Source organism: Astatotilapia calliptera, chromosome 1 (genome assembly GCF_900246225.1).
Source record: "Astatotilapia calliptera chromosome 1, fAstCal1.2, whole genome shotgun sequence".
NCBI classification, from domain to species: Eukaryota; Metazoa; Chordata; class Actinopteri; order Cichliformes; family Cichlidae; genus Astatotilapia; species Astatotilapia calliptera.
Genome location: NC_039302.1, coordinates 10667483 through 10690594, shown reverse-complemented (window position 1 = coordinate 10690594; position 23112 = coordinate 10667483). Strand labels below are relative to the sequence as shown.

At 39.8% G+C, this 23112-nt stretch overlaps 3 protein-coding genes and 1 long non-coding RNA gene across 7 annotated transcripts; 2 read left to right on the top strand and 2 right to left on the bottom strand.

Annotated features, from left to right (window-relative positions):
* Window positions 1-5295: 5295 nt before the first annotated feature.
* On the bottom strand, window positions 5296-7642 carry mibp2 (muscle-specific beta 1 integrin binding protein 2). Of its 2 annotated transcripts, XM_026163389.1 has the most exons (8): window positions 7377-7642; window positions 6888-6978; window positions 6638-6686; window positions 6222-6411; window positions 6067-6138; window positions 5865-5971; window positions 5668-5758; window positions 5296-5579 (listed from the first exon to the last, which is right to left on the bottom strand). In XM_026163389.1, the coding sequence occupies exons 1-7, from the start codon at window positions 7400-7402 to the stop codon at window positions 5673-5675; spliced, it is 621 nt and encodes a 206-aa protein (XP_026019174.1). In that variant the 5' UTR covers window positions 7403-7642; the 3' UTR covers window positions 5296-5579; window positions 5668-5672. The 2 variants fall into 2 exon arrangements, with proteins under 2 accessions (XP_026019174.1, XP_026019180.1); XM_026163395.1 differs by lacking the exons at window positions 6638-6686; window positions 7377-7642 and having other exon boundaries at window positions 6888-6935.
* Window positions 7643-13955: 6313 nt separating this feature from the next.
* LOC113018711 (uncharacterized) lies at window positions 13956-16173 on the top strand. The gene is made up of 4 exons (XM_026162067.1): window positions 13956-14089; window positions 14617-14794; window positions 14870-15084; window positions 15824-16173. Exons 1-4 carry the CDS (start codon window positions 14066-14068, stop codon window positions 16160-16162), a joined length of 756 nt encoding a protein of 251 aa, XP_026017852.1. The 5' UTR covers window positions 13956-14065; the 3' UTR covers window positions 16163-16173.
* Window positions 16174-16581: 408 nt separating this feature from the next.
* LOC113019587 (hyaluronan and proteoglycan link protein 3-like) lies at window positions 16582-22857 on the bottom strand. 3 transcript variants are annotated; one of them, XM_026163363.1, is made up of 8 exons: window positions 22680-22857; window positions 21097-21219; window positions 20910-20965; window positions 20099-20260; window positions 19798-20020; window positions 19557-19702; window positions 18079-18381; window positions 16582-17648 (listed from the first exon to the last, which is right to left on the bottom strand). In XM_026163363.1, the coding sequence occupies exons 2-8, from the start codon at window positions 21150-21152 to the stop codon at window positions 17353-17355; spliced, it is 1242 nt and encodes a 413-aa protein (XP_026019148.1). In that variant the 5' UTR covers window positions 21153-21219; window positions 22680-22857; the 3' UTR covers window positions 16582-17352. The 3 variants fall into 3 exon arrangements, with proteins under 3 accessions (XP_026019148.1, XP_026019154.1, XP_026019162.1); XM_026163369.1 differs by having other exon boundaries at window positions 20910-21030; window positions 21125-21219; XM_026163377.1 differs by lacking the exon at window positions 21097-21219 and having other exon boundaries at window positions 20910-21030.
* LOC113019610 (uncharacterized) lies at window positions 21259-22675 on the top strand. The gene is made up of 2 exons (XR_003272056.1): window positions 21259-22242; window positions 22453-22675. It is a non-coding gene; the product is annotated as an uncharacterized LOC113019610 (long non-coding RNA).
* Window positions 22858-23112: the final 255 nt, after the last annotated feature.

Genomic DNA, 23112 nt, shown 5'->3' with positions numbered 1-23112 from the left:
AGTTCTGAAGGTAAAAGTGGGTTAAACCCAGTACTAGTAAGGTGTACCTAATGAAATGGCCAGTGAGTGTATTTGTACTTCACATTATTGCAACAATGTATAACATAAACTGGGAAATGTATTTCCTGAGAGTAAGAATCTCTTTTGTGAGAGTGTCCTGGACCAAGATAAGCACAAAAGTCCTCCAACTGATTTTGTGTGTCAAAATTTCAGACACAATTTTTTCTCCACATTTAATTTTTATTTAAAATTTTTGTCACCCATAAACAGTCCAAATTTAGACCTGAGATTTTGCACTTAAAGTAAAAAGAAGTATAACAGTAAATCAGCTCACTACAAACTTCACTTCTGAAGGCAAAGGGGGGCCCAACTCTGCACCAGTAGAGCTTGTTAGTTTTTGGTTGTCCTTGACTTGCCAGCCACTTTGTTTTGTAAAGTAAGGAAAGCCATGGAAATGTAAATGCCACCATGCCTCAGTTCAGATTTGAGAAAACGTCTCATTTTTTCCCAGGCAGGCCCTGCCCGCAACAATCAAGAGTTATGTAACTGCTTATCTCCCACAGCCAGGTCTAGACTGACTCACTTACACCCATTCTAAAACAGGTTTGCTACTTCTTGAGGAAATTGACACCATCTATGAAATGATTCTTGGCATCATTTCGTGCCAGGCTGACCCATTTGAGGACATTAGTACACAGAGTACACTCACAGCGAGACTCTCACACAGAGAATTTTCAAATACTGATATCTCTGCCTGTGACTTTGCACACAATGTCAGACTTCCTGCCTCAGAAAGTCTGGTCCAAGCTAAGGAATTGCATTGTAAATGGATGGGATGAATTATTATGGGTTTTGCCCTGCATGAAACCAGGAAATTCCCAAGAAGTGTAGGATTGTAATAAGATCTCCCACTCACTATCTCTCCTGCTCTCTCTCTCTGACCCCTCAATGCCCATGAATGAACATTTGAACATACTGGTTTGAATGCACTGATCTTCTAGTAGGAGGAAGAATTGAAGCAGAGATTATTTTTGAAGTTTAAATGGCATAAATCAAATATTCTTTTTTTTTTGATCAAGGTCTTTTTATTGAACAAAGAATTGCTTCCAACAACAATTATGGCAAAATTAACAAACAGCTGTGCCCCCCCACCCCCCACCCATCCAGAACAGTGTAACTAAAACCCAGCCAGAGAGGAAAGAAGAGATAAAATAAAATAAAATAAAATTACAGATACAAAGTAAATAATAAAATAAATGAACAACAGCAAGAGGAAAAAAAAAACAACAACAAAAAAACACCCCACTCACACGCACATTAAGCAATAGTATCCGGACTTAATCTTTCAAAGTAAGTAAGAAAAGGTCGCCATGTGTCATAAAACCTCCGAACCGAACCTTTTACAGTGTAGCGGATCTTTTCCAGCTGAGTATAGTACATGACATCCTTAACCCATTGCCCATATACAGGTGGAAGTGGCTCTTTCCATTTCAATAATATCATTCTACGGGCCAAAAGAGTGCAGAAGGCCAGGAGATCAGAGCGTGATTTGGAAAGACCGGCATCACAAGGCGTCACCCCAAAAATTGCTATAAACGGGCAGGGTACAATTGGAACACCAAATATGTTGGACATGGTTTCAAATATGCTTTTCCAAAAGCTACCCAGTTTTGGACACGCCCAGAACATGTGAAATAGGGAAGCAGGCTCTCGTTTGCACCGGTCACATGTGGGGGTCAAACCCATCCTTGATTTTGCTCAGTCTAGTTTTAGACCAATGGAGACGGTGAACCACTTTGAACTGAATCACCACATGTTTAAGGCAAATAGATGACGAAGAAACTCTATTGATTATCTTATGCCAAGTCTCATCTGTAATCCGTTGGCCAAGATCACTTCCCCATCGTTCCCTAAGTGATTGCAATGTGGACAGCCTAAAATTACTTAACAGCTCATAAACATCACTTATAACCCGCTTAGCATTTGGTTTAAAATCAAAAATATCATCCAAAAGGGATGGTGGTGGACAGGACGGAAAGCAGTCAGTATTAGAAGCAACAAAATTCCTGAGTTGTAGATACTTGAAAAAGTGTGACTGAGGAATCTTGAACTTGTTCACCAGCTGTTCAAATGAGGAAAAGATATTGTCCGTGAAAAGAGCAGTCATTGACGTTATTCCAAGCTTTGTCCATATGTTAAATGCCTCGTCCGTTATGGATGGGGAGAACATGCAATGTCTATGCGGTGGTGCATTAAGAGAGAGTTCAGTCTGTTTAAAGTGCCGTCTGAGCTGATACCATAACTTCAGTGAGTGGACAACAAGAGGATTCGTGGTGAAGCTGGAGATCGGTCCCGCCAGAGGTAATCTGGCACACAGCAAAGACACCAGGGAGGATTGACTCACCGACAGCCGCTCCAGTGTTACCCATGATGATGATAAATTATCATGGTCTTTTATCCAGTACAATAATGCTCTTATATTAGCTGCCCAGTAATAAAACAGAAAATTTGGGAGTGCTAAGCCTCCTGCGCTCCGCGGTCTTTGTAATACACTCTGTTTCAGCCTAGGTGGTTTTTTGTTCCAAATGAAGGAGGAGATTTGACTATTTAGATTATTAAAAAAAAGACTTGGTTAAAAAAATTGGAAGACACTGAAAAAGATATAGAAATTTAGGAAATATAGTCATCTTAATGATATTTAATCTACCACCCAGCGAAAGAGGCAAGGACTCCCACTTTCCAAAATCCTCCTTTAGTTTAGACAATAAAGGAAGATAATTGGTTTTATACAAGTTTTTATGGTTCTGCGTAATCCAAATGCCCAAGTATTTGAACTTGTTATAGCTGAGCTTGAAAGGTGCTAAAATAGACGAAAGTTCCCCGGTTATTGTACCTAAAGGCATTGCCTCACTTTTCCCGAAATTCACCTTATATCCGGAAATTGTCCCGAATTCCTTAAGTACATCTAAAAGTTTAGGGGGGCTATTTAAAGGGTTGGAAATAAACAAGAGCATGTTGTCGGCATAAAGAGAGACTTTATGCTCGATATCCCCACGACGTATTCCCTCAACCTCAACACAGTGTCTTAGAGCAATAGCTAGCGGTTCAATTGCGATGGCAAAAAGGAGAGGTGACAAAGGGCACCCCTGTCGTGTGCCACGCTGAAGCTGAAAAAAGGGGGACAGATTATTGTTGGTCCGAATGGCCGCTACAGGGTCACAGTACAATACTTTTATCCAGGATACAAAATTACTCCCGAGGCCAAGCATAAATCAAATATTCTAAATGAATGTATGAAGCTTTTCGCTGAAAAAAAATCACAACAATCAAAACCAAAATGAGGGGAAGTTTAAGCAGACTGAAGAGTGTATGGAGGCCATCGATGTCGATAAATACAACAATAAAACATGAAATCTATAATAAAATCTAACACACAGCTTGTAAGAGCCTAATTCACCTCCTCTGGGGTTGTTCAGTGCAGCTGCTTTTTAACCTCAAAAAACCATAAAAGCTGCTTTGTACCATGCGCTCAGGCCTTCATGCATGCTTGTAGTATAATATCAACATGTCTGTTTCATTCCACAATAACACACTGGACACTGGGGAAACAGTGACTACTAAAGGGAAAAGATTTATGACGACAGATCTAAAAATATAATTCAGTTTGTTTCAAAAGGCTGGTTAGTTTAACATCAGGGTAAACGGCTCCTCTTGTACAATGAGTCATATTTTTTAACCAATCCAAAGGATATTGAAAAGGAGCTTTCTGCACAATAACTGCAAACGATGAGACGACGACTCGACACTGACAAAGAGGGAAAAAAGCACTTCTCACATTTCTCTGACCTACATAATGCCTCCATACATTCCTTCAGCCACATTACATAACGTGTGGAGTGACTCAGAGAGGCCCAGAGGACACACCCAGCTCAGATAGTTCTTCTGCTGAATTAGATTTCATCAGCTGTAATAGAAGTACAACACTCTGTATTGACTCGTGCACATTATATAGGCCTGTTTATAAAACATTAGGGAAATGATTCATATCATTTCTCTCGAGTTTTTCCTTTTCAATTTTCAAAAGCAAAAGGAAAACTTTCTGAGACTTTTAGGGAACATCTTTTTTTGCTTCAAAAAAATTACATAGAAAGATGTGGGTTTAGTCCATATGTGGCTACACAATTTCTATTATTCCTATTTTTATTATTCAAAGTGCACATTAAATAAGTATCATTTGAAATCTTTAAACGTGGCTAACGGTCTGTGTTAGCTAACAGTCTGTAGGGGTCTTTATATGAAGGTCGATGTTTCTGTAAATGTGTAATTAGCACTACTTGTTTAAACTCAGTCATGGGTTTTTATTCTTTGTTGGATTTTTAATATAATTTTGACACGTCTATAAAAGCTGGAAAATAACATCAAATTTCCTACATTTGCTAAACATGGGGGAAAACTGAAGTTTGTTTATAGGATAAGGTATAAAAACGTTAAAAATGAGTGAATGGGCCCAATTACTGATCACTAAGTGTAAGGTTTATACAGGATCTAAATTAACAGTACTGGCAATTACCAGTTTTTCTATGAGGCGTCCAATGTGTCGCCTCAAATTTGGACACAAGATACATTCAGTTTGCTTTCCTAATAAATAACATTACTGGTATTTACATTTCTAAAATATTTAATTCCTAAGATGTTTCTTTTTATGACAGGTGGTTAATACATTTGTTAAGCACCGTAGATGTTTAAGATTTTAGTAGGACACAAGTAAAAAAAAAAAAAAAAAAAAAAAAATGCATAGTGCTTTTTTTTTTTAATAATCAAAAACACTTTTAAAACAACCTCCGCTCACTAATGTGCTTAAGAAACAAACTATAGCATATACTCAAAAACATGATCTGTGTGCCTTACACCATTGTCCAATCTGACACTGCATGTTTTTTCCTAAATGAGACTGTTTTCAGCCGTTTATTCATGCGATTTGTTACACGAACCCATTTAATCAGTAAAACTTCAAAGTTATGTAATTGAGTTTAATCTGTATGAAAGAAGAGTCCAAATGTGTGTGAATTTGGATAAGCTGTACTCACGAGGAGAGTCCCTCTTATCGTTTGCACCAACTGTTGCCTGGGAGCAAGATAGAGAAAGCTAAATGTGCCCATCTAAGCAGCTACTCAATGTTCCTGGTGTATATTTTAAATAACCAATTTAAAGTTAAACACTTCAGAATTCACAAAGTTCCATTTTGCAACAGCTGAAGTGGGAGTGTCGTGTTCTAAAAATAATCAGTACACGTTGTAATTGGCAGGAGGATCATTTATTGACATACGCAACTTGAGTGCAACCATCCTGTTAACAAATCCATCAATTCTCTTTGGAGTGTACTCTGTATCAAAGCAATAAATACGATCGATATAAAATCATGCCAGCATCATATGCTGAAAGGTAAACATTTACAAAATAACAAAAAAACAAAAAAAAAACATAGCACTCTGATAAATGAGCTGCCAGGTGGAAACTTAAGGCAAGGCGGTCTTCAGCTTGCAGATTGATTATATGATCCTTTTAGCCAATCAGATGATCTGCAATACAGAAAGTACACAAAATCAGTAACAGAAGTTTACATATAAAACAGGTTTTTTTTGCTATATAATTACAGGATTTTAATACTTTTGTTAGAGAGACTTCTGGATGTTATTCAGGATGTCGCCATAGACAAAGTTGAACAGCGCCTCCTTTGACTTGGTTCCGTCCAGCTGCACTGTAAGAGGATACACACACATTTAATCAGTGTGGTCAGCCTTTATGTGACAAAGCACCACACATGGTTACAACATTTACAATAATAAAAAACGGAATCAACTTACCAACATCAACAGCTGATGCCTCCATGATGTTCTTATGTTTCAGGTACATGGGCCAGACGTGGCCGTCAAAAAGGCCAGGTGGGTCTGGTACCAGGTAGTTTCTTGAGCTGCAGAATGACACAAGACCAGTTAAAAAAAAAAAGATTAAGCTACAGCTGCATGGATGGCAAACACATGTGAAGAACAACACTAGAGCACTTACCACCTCCTCTTTTTGCATTCTTCATATGGGATGGAAATAAAGTAGCGTTGGTTCAGCACGTCGATCAAAGGTCTGCAACAGGTACAGATGAATTGGTGTCATTTGACTTCGAGAACAAGCACTTAACTCACATGTAGCTAAGCACAGATTCTTACTCGTAGGTGTAAAGCAAGAAGCCTTCCACAATAAGGATGTGAGTCTCCTCATCCTCCTTGCGGTCAGACTTTGGCACGATCTCAGAATCCAGGGTGTTATTAACGCCATGAGACTTCTCAAACTTCACCGGGTTCTCCAGCCACGCATAGATGGTACTCATCATAGCCTCCATGTCCAGAGCAGTGATGACTGAAGAGATGGCAGAGGGGGAGAAGGAAGAAAAAAAAAAAACAGAAGTGTGCAGAAAGTTGCAAAAAAGAAAACAAGTGAGAAACACATGTTCAAACTCCCAGATTTCGTTTACATTGCATGCACGTTAGGAATGAAACACAACATTAAGGTTGAGTCATACACGCAAAACACAAACACACACAGACACCCACACACAAAGCCCTTCATAAAAACCCAGGCTTACCATCGTACTGCTTAAAGCCATCTTCACCAACTTCAATCTGATCTTGGGGCTGAAACATACATTGATGAGATGTACCCAGGTACATTCCACTAATGCTACACTCTGCTATATGGAAGGCGCTAGATTTTTTTTTGTTTGTTTGTTTGTTTTTTTTAACAATACACACACTGTGTCAAACTGCTACCCAGAGCAGTCTCTTTGGTGAACTAAATCCAAAATGTAAAGATATGGAGATATGCATGTGGCTCACCTTGAAGAAGTCATCCTGATGTACCACGCAACAGTTGGGCAGGTTCTTGATCAGTCTGTTGGTGAGGGTGGTTTTCCCTCCGTTGGTTACACTACAGGGGAAGAAAAGGAATTAAAATGAATGAAGTGTGGTTGATGTAAAATAGGGCATGTGTTGCGGGGTCATTTTAAGGTAGTAGGCAGCCATATTTCCTCGTTAATTACTCATCTAATGCATTTTAACGTGTAATGTCAGGGCTGCCGGGTGCATGGTGTACTCGGCTATATTACATGCTTACAACGTTAGCTATTATTCATAAATTACCACATGGTTAGTTTAATATTTACAGAACCCAATGAGTGGCAATCGAAATGTTATAACGTTACGGTTCGAACAAAAAGCCATACCGGATGTAATGACCGCCGTCCCCACGTGTGACGGCCTTACAAGGCCTACAAGGTTGCTTAGCTTAGCTTAGCTTAGCTTAGCCATTCATCGTCTAGTACTCACCCGCCAATACCGATGATGTACTTCATGTTTCCGTAAGTAGCCGAGAGGTCAAAACGTCAATAAAACCGGGTCAGGAGCACAGTGATCAGACGAGAAGAAGCTTAAAAAGAGAAGGTTGCAGCAGGAAACGTCAACTACTTGATTCCTCCATGGTACTTGAGTTGAGTGAGTAAGGTAAGAGCGGAGGAGACGGGCTGTCACGCGCACACGGTCTTCCACCAAAGAGGACCTTGGTTCTCTGTCGCTTCTACACATACCGGAGGGAGCCACGCGATTGGCTATTTAAACACTTCGAGTTGGCCGGAGGCGTAAGTACTTCTATTCTCAGCCAATCAGAAGCGGAATAGAAGTAGCGTCAACTTCTTTATTTTAATCTTAATTTAACTGTTTCTGGTCTGCAGTATACGATTAAACTATACTATTTCATCTTAATTTAACCAGCTATATTAATGTTTACATGACGTCACAGCCATCATGAATGCGAGCCGCTAATATTGTCAACTTCGATGGAAAAGGTTCCTACATGAAACTGCTCGGTGAAGCTTGGTGAAGGATTTTTTTTCTCTCAAATCCCTATTTTATGGAAATAGACACTGCCGCTAGGTTTTTCGAATGTATTCTTTTAGTGTTTTGAACTTTACAAGGCAAGTGCCATTTAATTTTAATCACGAGAAGAAACATCTCAAACCAGGAAAGTCTAGTTAGTTACAGAGTTATTACAGGACCCAGGAAAGCATACCTTTTTAATGTTACTGCCCCTTTTACATTTTTTTTTACATAAAGATAATAAAAAAATAATACGTTTTATTTCTAGGTCCATTTCAAAGCCCAAAAGCAGTTTACATTAGTACAGCAATTTAAAAACATATGCACAATGAAATGACAATAAAACCAAAAATTAAAATAACAAAAAACTATTTTAAAATAAGTGGTCATGGTAACAATGAGGTAACAGAAGTGATACATTTTTTTTATCCAGCATAACCTTTTGATGCATCACATGTGCACTAGTTGTAAAGAGTTTTAACTTAGATGAACTTCTGCACAGTACTGTAATATAATATCAGCTACAAGTCATATGAACGCTTTCCACTGAATTCCTGATTTTTATCATGAGCACCATGGCATAATCAATATCATCACCTTTAAGATATGATAGACAGAGTCCTATAGTGCACACTATGCCACTTCACTGAGTTATAGAAGGTGTAAAATCACCATAAAGACAGAAAGCACTTTACAGAAAGTGCCTCATTGGTAGCATTTCACTTATCTAATCAGAGAAGACAGAGGCTCTTTGAGTAACCGGGGCTGACAGACGCGTGACTTTAGGGCAACTGGTGGAAGATGAACTCTCCAATTATTTCCCATTTCCCGCTTTCTTTTACAGATTTTCTTTCATAACCTTGTGGCATATATGTATATATATGTATGTATGTATGTATGTGTGTGTGTGTGTGTGTGTGTGTGTGTGTGTGTGTGTGTGTGTGTGTGTGTGTGTAATGTGCAATGTGAGTGTGTCTTTACACACTCACATTGCTGTGGTGTTACTTTGGCCAGTCTGCTGCTGACCTTTTTCTGTTTTGTTTTGAAACTTCCCAACCAACTCCATGACACTGTTTCCTGAGGTTGCACCAAAATATTGCTTGTGTTAGGCCTTACAACCTCAACTATGAAGAGCAAGTGGCCAAGTGTGGAATTCAGTTAGGCTTGTAAGACTTATATTTATAGTTTGACAGAGCTATATTCTGGCAGCTTGTAGTCTGAGAGTTTCATGAATTTCTTGAAGAAGAAGAATCAGCAACAAAGCCTTCATTTTATGGTGTAATTGTGTTCTTCAAGGTCAACAGTCAAATAATCAACACCTCTGATACTGAGACTACATCTGCACCAAAAGTCATAAAAAAATTTCTCTGAGTATTACACAGTATTACTTGACAAAATATAGATAACTAGAATACTGAAGAAGTCACTTCTAGCTGTGTGACTTCTGTGTTACAGTCCTCTCATGTATACAAAAGCAGCCTGTAGTGAAACAAAAGTTCATGTTGCTAGGCAAATGTAGCACAATATAAAAATGCTCCTTTAACCTAAAAATTAGGTAAAATAATAATTGTTAAATTATGCATAAGTTTAGAACCCTAAATATATTTGTTAGTTTTGTATCATTATTGTGCTCTGAAAAACAGCTCTACATGAAAAAGACACTAAGTACATCTTTGGTGCTTCCACAGGAATTAGGTGGACAAGTAGCAGCCAGGTGCTGATAATTAAATGCACTTAATTAACTGATTAGCTGATAAGAAAGTGTGAGCGCCTTTACAGAAACACAAATTCTGGCAAATTCTACATCTCACACTATACAGGCCCTTGGTTTGTATGTTAAATGTTCAAGTTCAATATCTAAATTCACTAAAAATACTTGTTTGGTTTGTTTGGATGGGTTGCCAGGAAAAAGCCGCTTCTCTCTAAAAAGAACACGACACTAGAGCTGGTAAAGTTGCATGACAATGACCCACAAGATTTCTGGAACAATGTCTTTTTGACATATGAGACCAGATTACAGATCTTTGGCTGTAATGCACGGTAGCATATTTGAAAAAAAAAAACAAAAAACAAAAAACAAAACAAGACGCCATATCAGCACAAACACCTCATACCAACTAAACATGGTGGTGGTGTCATTGAGCTGACCACAAACTCAACTGTAGGCCATGTGGGCATCTGTGTGACAACTAAAGGTTGGAAAGAACGGGGTCGTTCAACAGGACTTGAGCTCAAGCACAGCAGTAAATCTACAACAGAATGGCTGAAAATGATAAGTCCAGACTTCAGCTCGACTGAAATACTGTGGCAAGACTTAGGCATGCATAACTAATGGTAATAAACTTCAATGAAGTGGAGCAGTGTTGTATAGAAGAGTGGGCCATAATTCCTCCACAGTGATGTGAAAGGCTGATAAAGTTAAACAGAAAACCATTACTTCAAGTTGTTGCTGTTGAAGCTGGTTCTACAAGCTACTGAGGCATGGTGTATATTTAGGTTTTCAGAGTCCTGTAAAATCTCTCACACATTGCTGTATTGGCAGATTGCTGTATAATGTTGGCTAATTACAATTTACCGTAACCTGACCTGCAAGGCAATTAGCACCTGTATTGGAAACAGGATATTTTTTCCCTAAAACAAAATTGCTATAAAGCCATTACAAAGGACCATGAAGTGGAACTATATTGCATATTCTGCTGTTGGCTCTAATGTGAGAACAAAATGAATGAATCCACCTAATGCATGTTTTTGTGAAGAATTACTTGTTATGCAAGGTAGATTATTAAAAGTCCACATTGTAAAGCCAACAAACCAAACATTTGTGTACTTGGCAGCCTCATATTTGGTCAAATTTTATCCACCGCCTTTGTTTTGTTTCTATTTAGAGGCATTTTTACACATGGCTGTAAAACTGCACTCTTTGTGTCTTTCCTTTCCAATAAAACACAGATGCCATAGCTTGCCAAACACACAGTGCTCTGCTTTCGGGTCAGTTTCGGGAACCAGTTACTCAACAGAAAAACAGGTTTTAGATCATTTTATACAAACAAACCAATTTGTATAAAATGACTCACAATAGGATGCCCTGTTTCCATTTAACGAGAGATTCATAAAAAGGATGTTTGTGTACAGAGAAAGTAGTTTCACAAAGAAAAGCAGTAAGAAGGTGGCACTCTCTGAAGGTCGTTTTCTGTCTAGCATTTAATGACTTATATCTGATTGTTGATTCACTGATTGTCTGGGATCTAAAACGATCATTTCCTCCTTTTTTTTCTTTTCTCCTTTTCAATTCCTATGTGAGCAGTTTATGAGATGACTGGGGTTGCTTATTTTGTCTGCAAAAGTCCTTGTGTTGTATTACACTGACTCCACCGTGTGGCAAAGCAGAGGAAATTCCTCAAAGGATCAAACACCGGAGATACAATCAACACCTGTTGGGACACCTGAGGATCAAAGTGTCTTATCTGGAATCAAGGGGCGGCAGGAGGACGAGGAGTGGGATTAGCTCCTCTTTGCTCACCATCTTTTGCAAGTGGTGGGATTGTGCCTTTCTTAGGATGTACTTCAAGGAATTATTTGCTTTAGCTCTCACTGTGGTTGTATAGGGACTGAATCACCCATAAAGTTTTATAGTTGAATGACAGTTTTATATTATTATATTAAAGCGAAACTCTGAAAACATCATATTTTTGTTTCTGTTATATATAAACGGACAATTCTTTGGTTGAAATGGAGGCTTTTCGGTAAGCAATGAGAACCACAACCTTTAAATCCACCAGATGACAGTCATATGTTTTGGTTGTAATGTGGAGCTCAAGGATATATGTAGCATCTACTTATTTAAAACAAAGCATTTTAAATTCTTATCAACATGACATTCATGCCTTAATTTCACATGATCCCCCATCTGCATCACACAGCCAGGCAAGATAATAGATTTCCTTGATTTCCTGAACTCAGCGTGAATATCATGCAGAAAATTATTTTCAAAGGCAACTTAATTGAGCGTGAGGAGTTCTGGGTGGCAAAGCTTTGACCTCTGAAAATCTGAAATGAAATATTATGTGTGAACAGTGAGAAGAAAGCAGAAACGTCAGTGTACATTCACACACCCCTCAGTATCTTTCAGGTGTATGAGGCATTTGTGTTTGAGACAGTGCAATATTTGGTTTGACTGTGAGTCAGCATCTCGAGTATGGTTGGGATCATGTTGGGAAGTTCAATAACAAAAACTTCACCTAATAAAAACTATGTCCTGTCTAAAGTCTGGTACAGATAGAGTAAACAGCAGCATTAACAGTAAAGAAACATCATGTAAAATATTGTTTTTCCCTTTTAAGCAGCTTTAAGGTTGTCAGTATCATCTTGATCCTCGGCTCCCAGCTTTTCCCCTATTATCTTTTTTTCCAGGTATATCTTTAAACGTAAAACTATCTACAGCAGATGAAAAGTATCCGAGAGTCATGTTATTAAAAAACAGGGGAACAAAATCCACCAAAGACCTGACAGGACCTGCTCCATCTACACTGTTCACTGAAGCATCATCAGAAATATTCACAGTGGAAGGGTGGTAGTCGAGAAACCATTCTCAAGGAAGGAAACAGGGAGAAAAGGCACAGGCATGCCAAGTTACATAAAAACTGTTCTAAAAATCAGTGACAAGAAGTCTTATGGAGTGATGAATCCAAATGTAAGGTTTTTGCTTCAAAATCATCATCAGCAAGTATAGAGGAGGTCAGGAGTGAGGTGAGTGCCTACAGCCTCTGTAAAACACGAGGGTTTGTGGCTTCATTTCAGCAACTGCTGTTCTGCACAGAAAAGTGCTGTGAAATTTTAATCCAGCATGAAATACCATTTGGAAAGTTTCTGGGAACCGCATTTGTTTTAGCATCACAATAATCCCAAACACATTCTCAATGCATTGGAATCTCACCTAGATAGAAAAACACATAGTGGAAAACTATCAGTCATGGATTGGCCTCCACAGAGCCTGGACCTCAACCTTAGTGTGGGAGAAATTTGACAGAGAACACAACAAAAGGCAAAACATTCAAAGAAGAGCTTTGAATGTCCTTCAAGAAGCCTGAAGAACTATTCCTGAAGACTATTTAAAGAAGGAAGTTGTCTAAGAAAGTTCAGGGTGTGTCAAAGGATAAAGATGGTCATAATAAATATTGACTGTCATGTTCATTAGAACTGTACAAACTCAAAAAAATCGCTGCATTTATTTAGCAGTTTTCTAGCAAAATATAAAGACAAGAGCGGTGACTCAAGATTTGTGCATACTTCTTTACTGATAACTGTACTTACTGTTTATAGATAGCAGTGGTTACAGTTTTACATCAGAACTGGTGCAAGTTACGATCAAGTTTGCACATGTACTTTAGGCTGTGGACTTAGTAAAGGGGGGGGGGGGGGGGGGGGGGATTAATGTTAAAGGTTTTGTAAAATTCAATTAAAAGACTCAAATTATTGTTGACAGGAACCAGAAGGAGGCAGTAAAGCAATTTAAAGGATAACCAATTGCTGCTATATTCATAGAAAAGACTGGAAAAGGCTTCAGGTAGTTCTGTGAGCAAGACGGACAGTGACCAACAGTTCAATGCAAATATTGTTTTAGCTAGCAACTAACAGTTATTATGAGCCTTTTATATTCATAGGAGGTTAACTCTTCTGTCTGGTAGCTAATTGGCTTACAGGCAACATATCAGATAGGCTGATATGTATGCTATCATAACACTGGAAATTGTTTGCTTATATTTGTATTTAACATAAGAGAAGCAAAAGAGTAACTTTAACCCTAAAAATGGTTAGCAGTCGGTGACAAAGCTGGTTTATAAGCCTTTAGAAAGATGTGGGCATGCTGAATAATGTTACCTGCATGTTACTACAAACTGAGCATCACACTAAGAGGCGAGTTACATCAAAGGTTTTGACTGTAACAAAATAACTATCATTTCAGAGCACCGACGCTTCCCCTGGTCAGGTGAACGTGAGGATGACGAAAATGAGTACAAAAATGTTAATGTGTACAGACAGACACTTCAAAACCAGAGGGAGGCAGCAAAGCAATATAAAGGGTGAAAAACTGCAGTGAGCTCCCCAAAGAAGAAGAGCAGGCCTCAGGTAGCTCTGTGAGAAAGATGGACAGTCCCAAGCAGTTAAATGTAAGTATTTTTATTCTAGGCAGCATTGATTATAAGTCTTTTGCCTTCATAGCAGGTTGACTGTTTTCTATTTGGCAACTAACTAAGTGTCATTCAGCTTATCTAGCAGGTGGCTAACAATGAAGCTAGTCATTAGTCACAGGAACTGTTTGTTTGCATTTTTCTTTTTTGACCTAAACAAGGTCAAAAAAGAAAAATGCAAACAAACAGTTTGCATCTCTTAAACAAAGAGATGCAAAGGAGTAAGTTTAACTCTGAAAAAGGCTAGCAGTTGCTGACAAACATAGTCTAAGAGTCATTAAAAGTGATTCAACTGCAATCAGAATTACACATTTTTTTCCCTTGCATTGGACACATTAAATAACACAAATTAAAACTTTATAATTCCACATTGCTGTTTCCAAGTAATTGCATTTCTACTAAGCTTCCTTGCTGTCGTACCTCCAGCAGAAATCAGGACTTGTTATTGGCTGCCCTTCTTCGTGCATCTGATATTTTCGGATTAATGACTTTATTATCTGTTCCAGTTTCACGTGTCTATCCGGAAGGAATCTTCTATTCCTGCTCTGCAAAAATGCAACACTTGCTGTTCTCCAGGAAAATTTCATTGTCCGTTTTGTTCACCTGAAATTTTCAAACCCACAAACCGCCCCAGTCTTAGGATCCACTTGGACAGCCATCAAAGGGAAGCCTTTGAAACTGGAAGTATGTTTCAGAACTTTAAGTTTAAGTTAAACCAACTCATTCCTAATCATGATGTTTACATCTTTTCTGTTTCAGAATACACCTTCCACAGGTGTAGACTCCAGTGCAGAAGTCAGGCGCATTACCACTGTTTGTACTGCAAAGCCACAGTGATAAGAAGGAAAACTTTCCACAGTCATCTGTCATTTTGCAGTGAGCAACAACAGAGGAGGGTCCGGAAATTATCCAAACTACAGGCTGAATTGACACAAAGATTCCAAAATGACAGAGGGAGCCCTTCATATGACATGGTGAGGGTGTGATGGTGTAGTGCTGCACATGCTCTACGTTAAAGCAGATATGCATTATCTCTTAACAATGTTCCTAAATATTTAGTGTGCATGTCTATAGTTTTATTAAATACTTTGTGTGTGGTCTAGTGGAAAAGCTGTAGCCACTTTAGAAAGAGACTCAGTCACTTCCAATTGGTCAGCTTGTCCAAACAAAGCAAACCAGCATTTATTAAAAACATCAGGGGGACATCCAAGAAATTTATAGATGGGGCACAGCTCCCCTTCTCTGAAGGAAAAAGAGATGGCCCAGAATGAGTGGATGTCTCTGATATTCAACATTCATGATAACTGGGGCTGAGGGGGTTGAGAGAATGGGTTTCATTTTAAGATTTTTACAGACCTTTAATTGTAGTAGAGTACCTTTCTATTTATATTAATAAAATCATGCACTGCCAGCCATATATCAGACAAGCAGCAGTCACCTAATACCCATTACCTTCAACCAGCTGCTTCTGTTTCATTGCTAAATTTAAATATGCTAACATCGGTTGAAGGTCCCACTGATTACCACAATCCTTATGGCGAGATGTGAACCCTGCACATATTTAAGCTATTTGCTTAATAGCTCCAAATGTTTCAGTGTGTTCTTTCAACGTTGTTGATGTGGAACCAGTTCTACCAATTGAGCATCAAACCAACAAAAAGGAAAGTCATCCAAGAGATTTTAATTGGTTTAAAAAATGTTTTATCTCTACAGGAGAGGGATGTGAACGGTAACGGCATAACTATCGTCTCAGATTCAGAGGGCCAAGATTCAGAGGGCCAAAACAGCCACAGAGCCAGCGGCGGCCATTCTGTGTCTCACAGTTTCACCAGATCAGGCAAATGTGACACTGGGAGGAAAATGAAGAGGAGTACAGAGATGGACTCCTCTAAATGTCACAAAGGAGTACAGACAGACACTCCAAAACCACAAGACTGCGATGAGTATTACTTTATGACCCTCACGAAAGTGTTTAAGAAGTTGGCTCCTCAGAAAAAGGCAGGGGTCAGGATGAAAATCGAGCATCTTCTTCTCGAAGCTCAATTTACATAGAGAAGAGCATACCGTCTTTTTTATATATATATATATATATATATATATATATATATATATATATATATATATATATATATATATATATATATAAAAAAAATACAGATTTATTTATTTTGATTGCACATGAATTACTTAAAGAAGTGGAAGTGATATGTTTTCTTTTTCACTGTGGACAAAGCCTGGAGTGTTTTGTGTCTTTGTGCCAGGCTACTGCATCTCAAATGCAAACTTACAACATGACAATTATTTCAAACATTTCAGTATTTAATATAAATGTGTGCGAATTAGCAGGATAGTTGAATTCAAACACTTTTTTTTTTTTAGTTTAACAATTAACAGACTTATTTGTTGAGGACAGGTGGCATGCTTGAGTTATACATTCAAACACTGAGCAGCAGCAGAGAGACAAAACCAGATGTTCTGTATGAGGATCTTTATTTGTAATAAATAGGATATATATTTCCATTAAAAAAAATCAACTAGACGGCTCCTTTGCTAGATTTTGAGTTGATTGTCATGTGCTTCAGATACGATGTAAGTACAACTTGGTGAGACGTCACAGTAAATGCTTTACGTTCATATATGAAAGAGGAAATCAGACAGCAACTTTGTTGAATGTTATTTTCCTTCTCCCCAGGTTTTCGTTTTATATTCCTGCTGTCTCTCAGCTATAGTAAAAGTGAAAGGAAAAAAAATGTTTAAAAAGTACAGGAATGCTAGTATTTGAGCTCTGAATCCTCGTGTCAAATATAACGAGGGATTTTCTTTTTACTATTCTGTTGGAGTATTTAAAGCTCCATAGCGTAGTGGTTTACATATGGATCCAAGAAGTGAAAAAGCTCTACAAAAACTGCTAAATCAAATGTGCAGTGCTAGCTGATGTGGTGAGCCCTTGTTAATGAAGAAACAGCTGAAAGTAGTTTTATTCTACTTGAATAATTTCAGTGGTAATTATAAGTAAAATCTGTAGTAGCTCACATGGAAAGAAATGTATATGAGTTTAGATTCTTTCTTTTTTTTTTAAATGTTGTAGCATTAAAGTTTCTTCTGTTCATCATCTTGTGAACCTGTAGATGTTTTGCAGACTGCAGAAGTGCACTCGTCTACAGTGTTAAGCATCCTGTTGGCTATAATAACAATTTTAAAAAATATTTAAATGTTATGGCCCACCAAGGATGGGTGGAGATCTACACTCTTTCAGTATCTAACTTGTAGCAGTAGACTCCATGCTTGTGCTGCGGAGGTGGGAAACCAAAGCTGCGTACCCCTGGCTCAGACGGACCACAGTTACTTCGAGGTCTGGTGATGGGATAGCGAACGCTTCCATCGGCCAGCCAGCCGGCATCACAGCGGTCAAGCCCCGTGAACTTCCACGCAGAATACAGCTGTCCAACTTTGGCAATCTCTGCTCCGTCCTCCTGACACGCATGCTGAGCTTCAGTCAGGTTCATCTTGTGAGAGGACTGAAGGTAGTAGACTCTCCCTTAGAATAAAACACATTTATTTTGACAGTTAGCTGCACAGACGTGTTTCAGACTGCTATATAGCTGCGATTTATCACCCATAAATGCTAATGTGTATTTGTACTTGAGTTTCTGTAAAATTAATTATGATGAATTATAACATTCAGTTAGGTCATTTATTCATACACTATATGTATAAATAAATGGAGGCTCAAGTAATGAGTCTTAGCACCTTTAAAGAGAGGGATAATGGGAATCTGTGCCACTGTGCTCTTCAGAAATGAGGGTGTGAAACTGCTAAGTAATGGATCTGCTAATCTTTGTCAGTGTGGGCATCTTGACATGTCACAGTAAGGAAAACACAATTACACATCAGGAAATGGCCACTCAATATCACTTTAGCTTCTCTGTGGCCTTGTTGACCTCGCATCACCTTCTGCTTCGCCTCACCTTGGAGCAAAGAGGAGAAACAGAAGACATCGTAGTGATTAGGGTAGAGGTGAAGTCTATCGTAGCGGCGGACACCCGGGGCGAGGCGGGCTCCCCCGCAGGGCTCCCTGGACTGCGTGATCGGATACTGGACTGTCCCATCAGCTAGCCAACCGGCATTGCACCAGTTCATTCCCTCTTTCCAACACTGGAAGAGCTGTGTGATGGTGGCCACTGTCGAGTCCTGCTCCTTACAGGCTTGCTGGGCTCCCAGGAAGCTCAGATGGTAACGACCATGAGGGTGTTGGTAGGGAAACACCACACCTGGGTGGAAGATTCAATCAGACATCAGAATATCTATGTGGACTTCAAAGTGTGTCAAGCTTTCACTGCTATTGTTATTTCAGCTATTGTTACTACTTTGCTTACCAGGTGATACTACCACTGGCTTGTGGGGTTGTTGTTGTTGTTTTGTTGTTTTGTTTTTTTTAAATTCCAGTAAGTAGGTTTGCAATCATCTGCTCTTACTACAAACTACAAAACGGAACACTTTGATCTGCAACAGTGGGAAATCACAGGCTACTGGGTCAGCTGAACCAAACAGATGAGTGGTTAAAGTTAATTGTGTGGTTTTCTATGACAACTCAATTTGGAAAGTAAAATGTTTGTCAGTTGTTTGCAGGGGTTTTTTTTCTTTTCTTTTTTGTCTTTTTTTTGTCTTTTTTTTTTTTAAATTGATTATTTATTTGCAAATGTAAGCAGTCTGCTTTTATAATGGATATCCACACCAGCGGTCCCCAACCCCCGGGCCACAGACCGCTACCGGTCCGTAAGTCGTTTGGTAACGGCCGTAAAAGATGAGGCTCGGATGCGAAATTTCTGGTTTTCAGGGTTTTTATGGCCTGTATTTATATAGCGCTTTTCTAGTCCCTAAGGACCCCAAAGCGCTTTACATATCCAGTCATCCACCCATTCACACACTGGTGATGGCAGCTACATTGTAGCCACAGCCACCCTGGGGCGCACTGACAGAGGCGAGGCTGCCGGACACTGGCGCCACCGGGCCCTCTGACCACCACCAGTAGGCAACGGGTGAAGTGTCTTGCCCAAGGACACAACGACCGAGACTGTCTGAGCCGGGGCTCGAACCGGTAACCTTCCGATTACAAGGCGAACTCCTAACTCTTGAGCCACGATCGCCCCATTTTTATCGGTTTTTAGCTTGTCAGAGGGTTTTTTTCCGACGTTTTTATCGTTAACTCTGTTTCTCTGGGAATTTTCCCTTGTGTTATGAATAAATCATCTTCTTTTTGGTACTGGTACCGGTTTTATTTTGTTGAATTTCTCCGCGACACCTTAATGACCAGTCCGTGAAAATATTGTCGGACTTAAACTGGTCCGTGGTGCAAAAAAGTTTGGGGACCGCTGATCTAGACTCTACATGTCGCAGCTTTCATTCACGGAAGCAAACAGGATAGCTGAAGGTGTAAATGCAGTACCTTGTAGCTCTAGGTGAACCACTGCGCTTTGGTCCTCCAGTCCATCCACCACAGTGCATCGATAGCGACCTGTATCATTCAGCCAGAGTTTATTCAACACAAGTGCAGCATCTCCTGGGAAATCCTGTCGGAGCTGCACACGACCCCTGCCCGACAGACAGTGCATGTTAATAGTTTAAAGAAAAACATGGTCAAACAGTCAGCGATCAGGTTATCTTATTCAGTTGATCATATCTTTAACCTGAAATCTCCAAAACTTCGGAATCGAGTCCCGAAAGCCACGATCACATCAGTCTCCTGTCCCCCAGCGGCGGGCAGCCAGGACCACTTGACCCGGACCTCCCTTGGTGAGCTCGGCACAGGCTCATACCAAAATCTGCATTGTAGGGTCGCATTACCCCCTCTGACCGAAAGCACTGATTGCTCAGCAGAGTCCACGTAGAGTTTCATACCAATAAAATGAACTGCAGAATAAATACAGATTTAACTTATCATACTAATTTTATATTAAAAGGTTAGGGTCTGAGCAATAATGTGCATACGTTCGTTGTTGCCGCTTTCATTGAGGTAGTCACCGTAGAAGAAGCTGTTTTGGGTTGGGGGGGCAGCCGGGGCCCAGTCTGAGAGAACCAGGTGAGCTATGAACAACAATACAGTCTGGAAGCACCAAATCATCATCATCAGTGTCTGCACTATCCTCAAACCTGCGAAGAGAAAAAATATTAGCTAATTAATCATTAAAGGTCATGAAGCAGGATGGACAAGATCAGAAATGAGTTCAGCAGAGGAGCGGCTCAGACTGAGCAGCTTGGAGACAAGGAGAGGCAAGGCTGAGGTGGTTAGGGCATGTGCAGAGTCGGGATAGTGGATATAGTCGACAAAAGATGTTGAATATGGAGATGACAGGGAGGAGGACAAAAAAGTATTTGTTCTCGAGGGTTTTTAAAAAAAATGAAGACTCTGCTTGCTGTATTGTGAACACTGGATGTTATAATAAAGCAGCAGCAGTAAAGGAAAGCACGATACAATTTTAGCAGGTGTGCCAAATGTAATGACCTCACTGTATATAGTTTGCTGTGTTTATACAGGGAAAATGCGTTTTCACACTGCGGGACTGTCACTTAAAGTGACTTCAGTGTTTAGATGTAACAATAGCCATTAATGTTCGTCACAGTAGTTTTCTCGTTAAAAAAAAATCTGGTAATTCTTTGTTTTTACATTCATCAGGTCCCAATCAGCCCAAATATCAAAGAGAAATTAAAAATGCAGGAGGTTAAAGCTAACAAATTATATCTGACGTACAGTTGTTATAATAATAATAATAATTATTAGATGGCTTTCTTTCCCACTTACCGCGAAATTGTCTGCGTGGTTTTTCCACCTCGTGTGAAAGGTCTGATGTTGGAGAGCTGGAGGCAAAGTGATCAAAAATATTCCCAGGATATTAATACCGCATTTAGCTTCCCCTCGGTCTCTGTCGATGATAAAAAAAAACAGGTGCAGCTATGGGCCAGTTAATAATGATGAAGAATGTCCTGACCTTCTCCCCGAGGAGTGTCGGGTCGTACCGCTGCTCTGATTCTTAAGCACAGTCATCAAGCTGCTGGAAACATCCCCGCGTGTGTCTCTTTGTGCAAGCTGTGCATCTGCGGTTCAAGAAGACCTACAGAAATTACCCCCACCCCCGCAAAGTAAGCGCAGTTACAGTGGTTTATAGCTTTAAAGGAAAGTTAAAGATCATCGTGATTTTGATGGAAATTTAGCCTTTTATGTTACGCATATTATTCTACTATTGGGTAAAGTCTTTGTGGAGGCTCTATAAAAATATTAAGGTCACCACAGTAATACACTTCAACAGGAACGGCACATGGGATCGCTGAGCAGCTGTTTGTGGAGGAAAACTCTTTGAAAGCAGATACTTGTTATGGAGGGCAGCAGCATTTACTAGAAACACTAGAAACACCGTAATCTTTAAAAAGAGCTCCTTTTATGGTGTGGAAAACATGACCTACACAGTCACATACAGCAGACACAAACAGTGAAGAAGTATCATGTGTTAAGGTGTGTTCACACCGAACGCGATAGAGGCAGGCAGAGTATGGCAAGCCGTTAGAGCCATAAATCGCCACTTTCCTAACCCGTTTGGTTAAGAAATGGCGTAAAAAACGCCGTTTAATTATTCAAAACGCCGAAAAAAGCGGCGTTCTGTTCCGACAAACGCCGCTTTTTCCGCCACTCGGATGGCGCCCTGAACGCACCATCCGAGTGACGTATAAAGCGGCGTTCAAAGACAGACGGAAACGCCGTTTTTTACGTTACTCGGCACAAAACGCCGTTTTTATGCATCTTTGAACGGCGTTTTTTACGGCGTTCTCTGCCAGCTGTAACGGCGTTTAAAACGGCGTTTTATTGAAATTATGCAGGGCACTCCCCATGGTTCCCTCATCCAATTACTTTCAACTCATTTCACCCAATCAAAGAAGAGGAAGTGCAGACCACACTAATGCATCACCGATTCACCTTGCTGCTAAGTGATTGCCTATTCAGTACCAGTGCTTGTCACAGTATTCACTTGTATTATAATCCCACTATGCATTTTGATGTGTTTAAGGCATGATCGAGCAAACAAACGACAGAATACTTTTTCTGAAACCTTAACTGTGTTACCTGTTATGGCAGCTAACAGGTAATGAGCAGAGCTAGCTCTGCTCATTTCTGAGCTTCTTTCTTATTTTCCTCTTTACTTCTCTTAACCTTTAACTTATGTTTTAGCAATCAGATCCTGCCATCTTGCATTACCGCTTCGTGCTAGTTATGTTGACTTTTCTCTTCTTTTGTCTCCACTTTTTTCACCCGTGTTTGGACACTCGGCGCATGGCTCCTTTGTTTACATTAGGGATCAGCTGTTAGCGCTGCGCCCTGCAGCTGCGCTACCGGCAGACAGACCCTACATCCCCAGTGAGGGAAGAAACGGGGGTGATGTCTCCCGAGGACACCTCACACACCATCTCTCCTTCCTGTAATCACTTTAAATGTGAGATCGCTCCCTGTCCTCCCGTACTGGTGATGGTGAAGCCAAGGAGAGAAGGCCCAAGTAATAAACACCCGTTTCAAAGAACCGACCTGTGTCTGTGTTGTTGTGAATTCTGTCATGGAAATCAGTGCATTTCCTGAAAGAAATCTCTCCTTCCGGGTCATCCGTGGATCGAGTTTCCTTCGAGACGTGGGCAGCGATAAGCAGAGTTTTGTATAAGATTAATTATTCAAAGTAAGCTCAGTATGCCGTTCAGCGGGTTAGTTTACAGCGCCGGGAGTAGCCTGGGAGAACAAAATGATACAGAGACTGCTTTCCCAAAATCAACTCAAAGTTTATTCTTCTGTGCAGGGTTTTTATAGGCAGAAGGGTTCGTGTGTCAACAAGTTTCAAGTTACAAGTTACAACCATATAAGGAAGTTCCCCCTAGCTCTGAAAGGGGCCTTCTATAATCTCAACATACTTTTGACAGGTCCATTAAAACACTAGACAGTTAGAATCCTTTAGTGATATAAGTTTGCA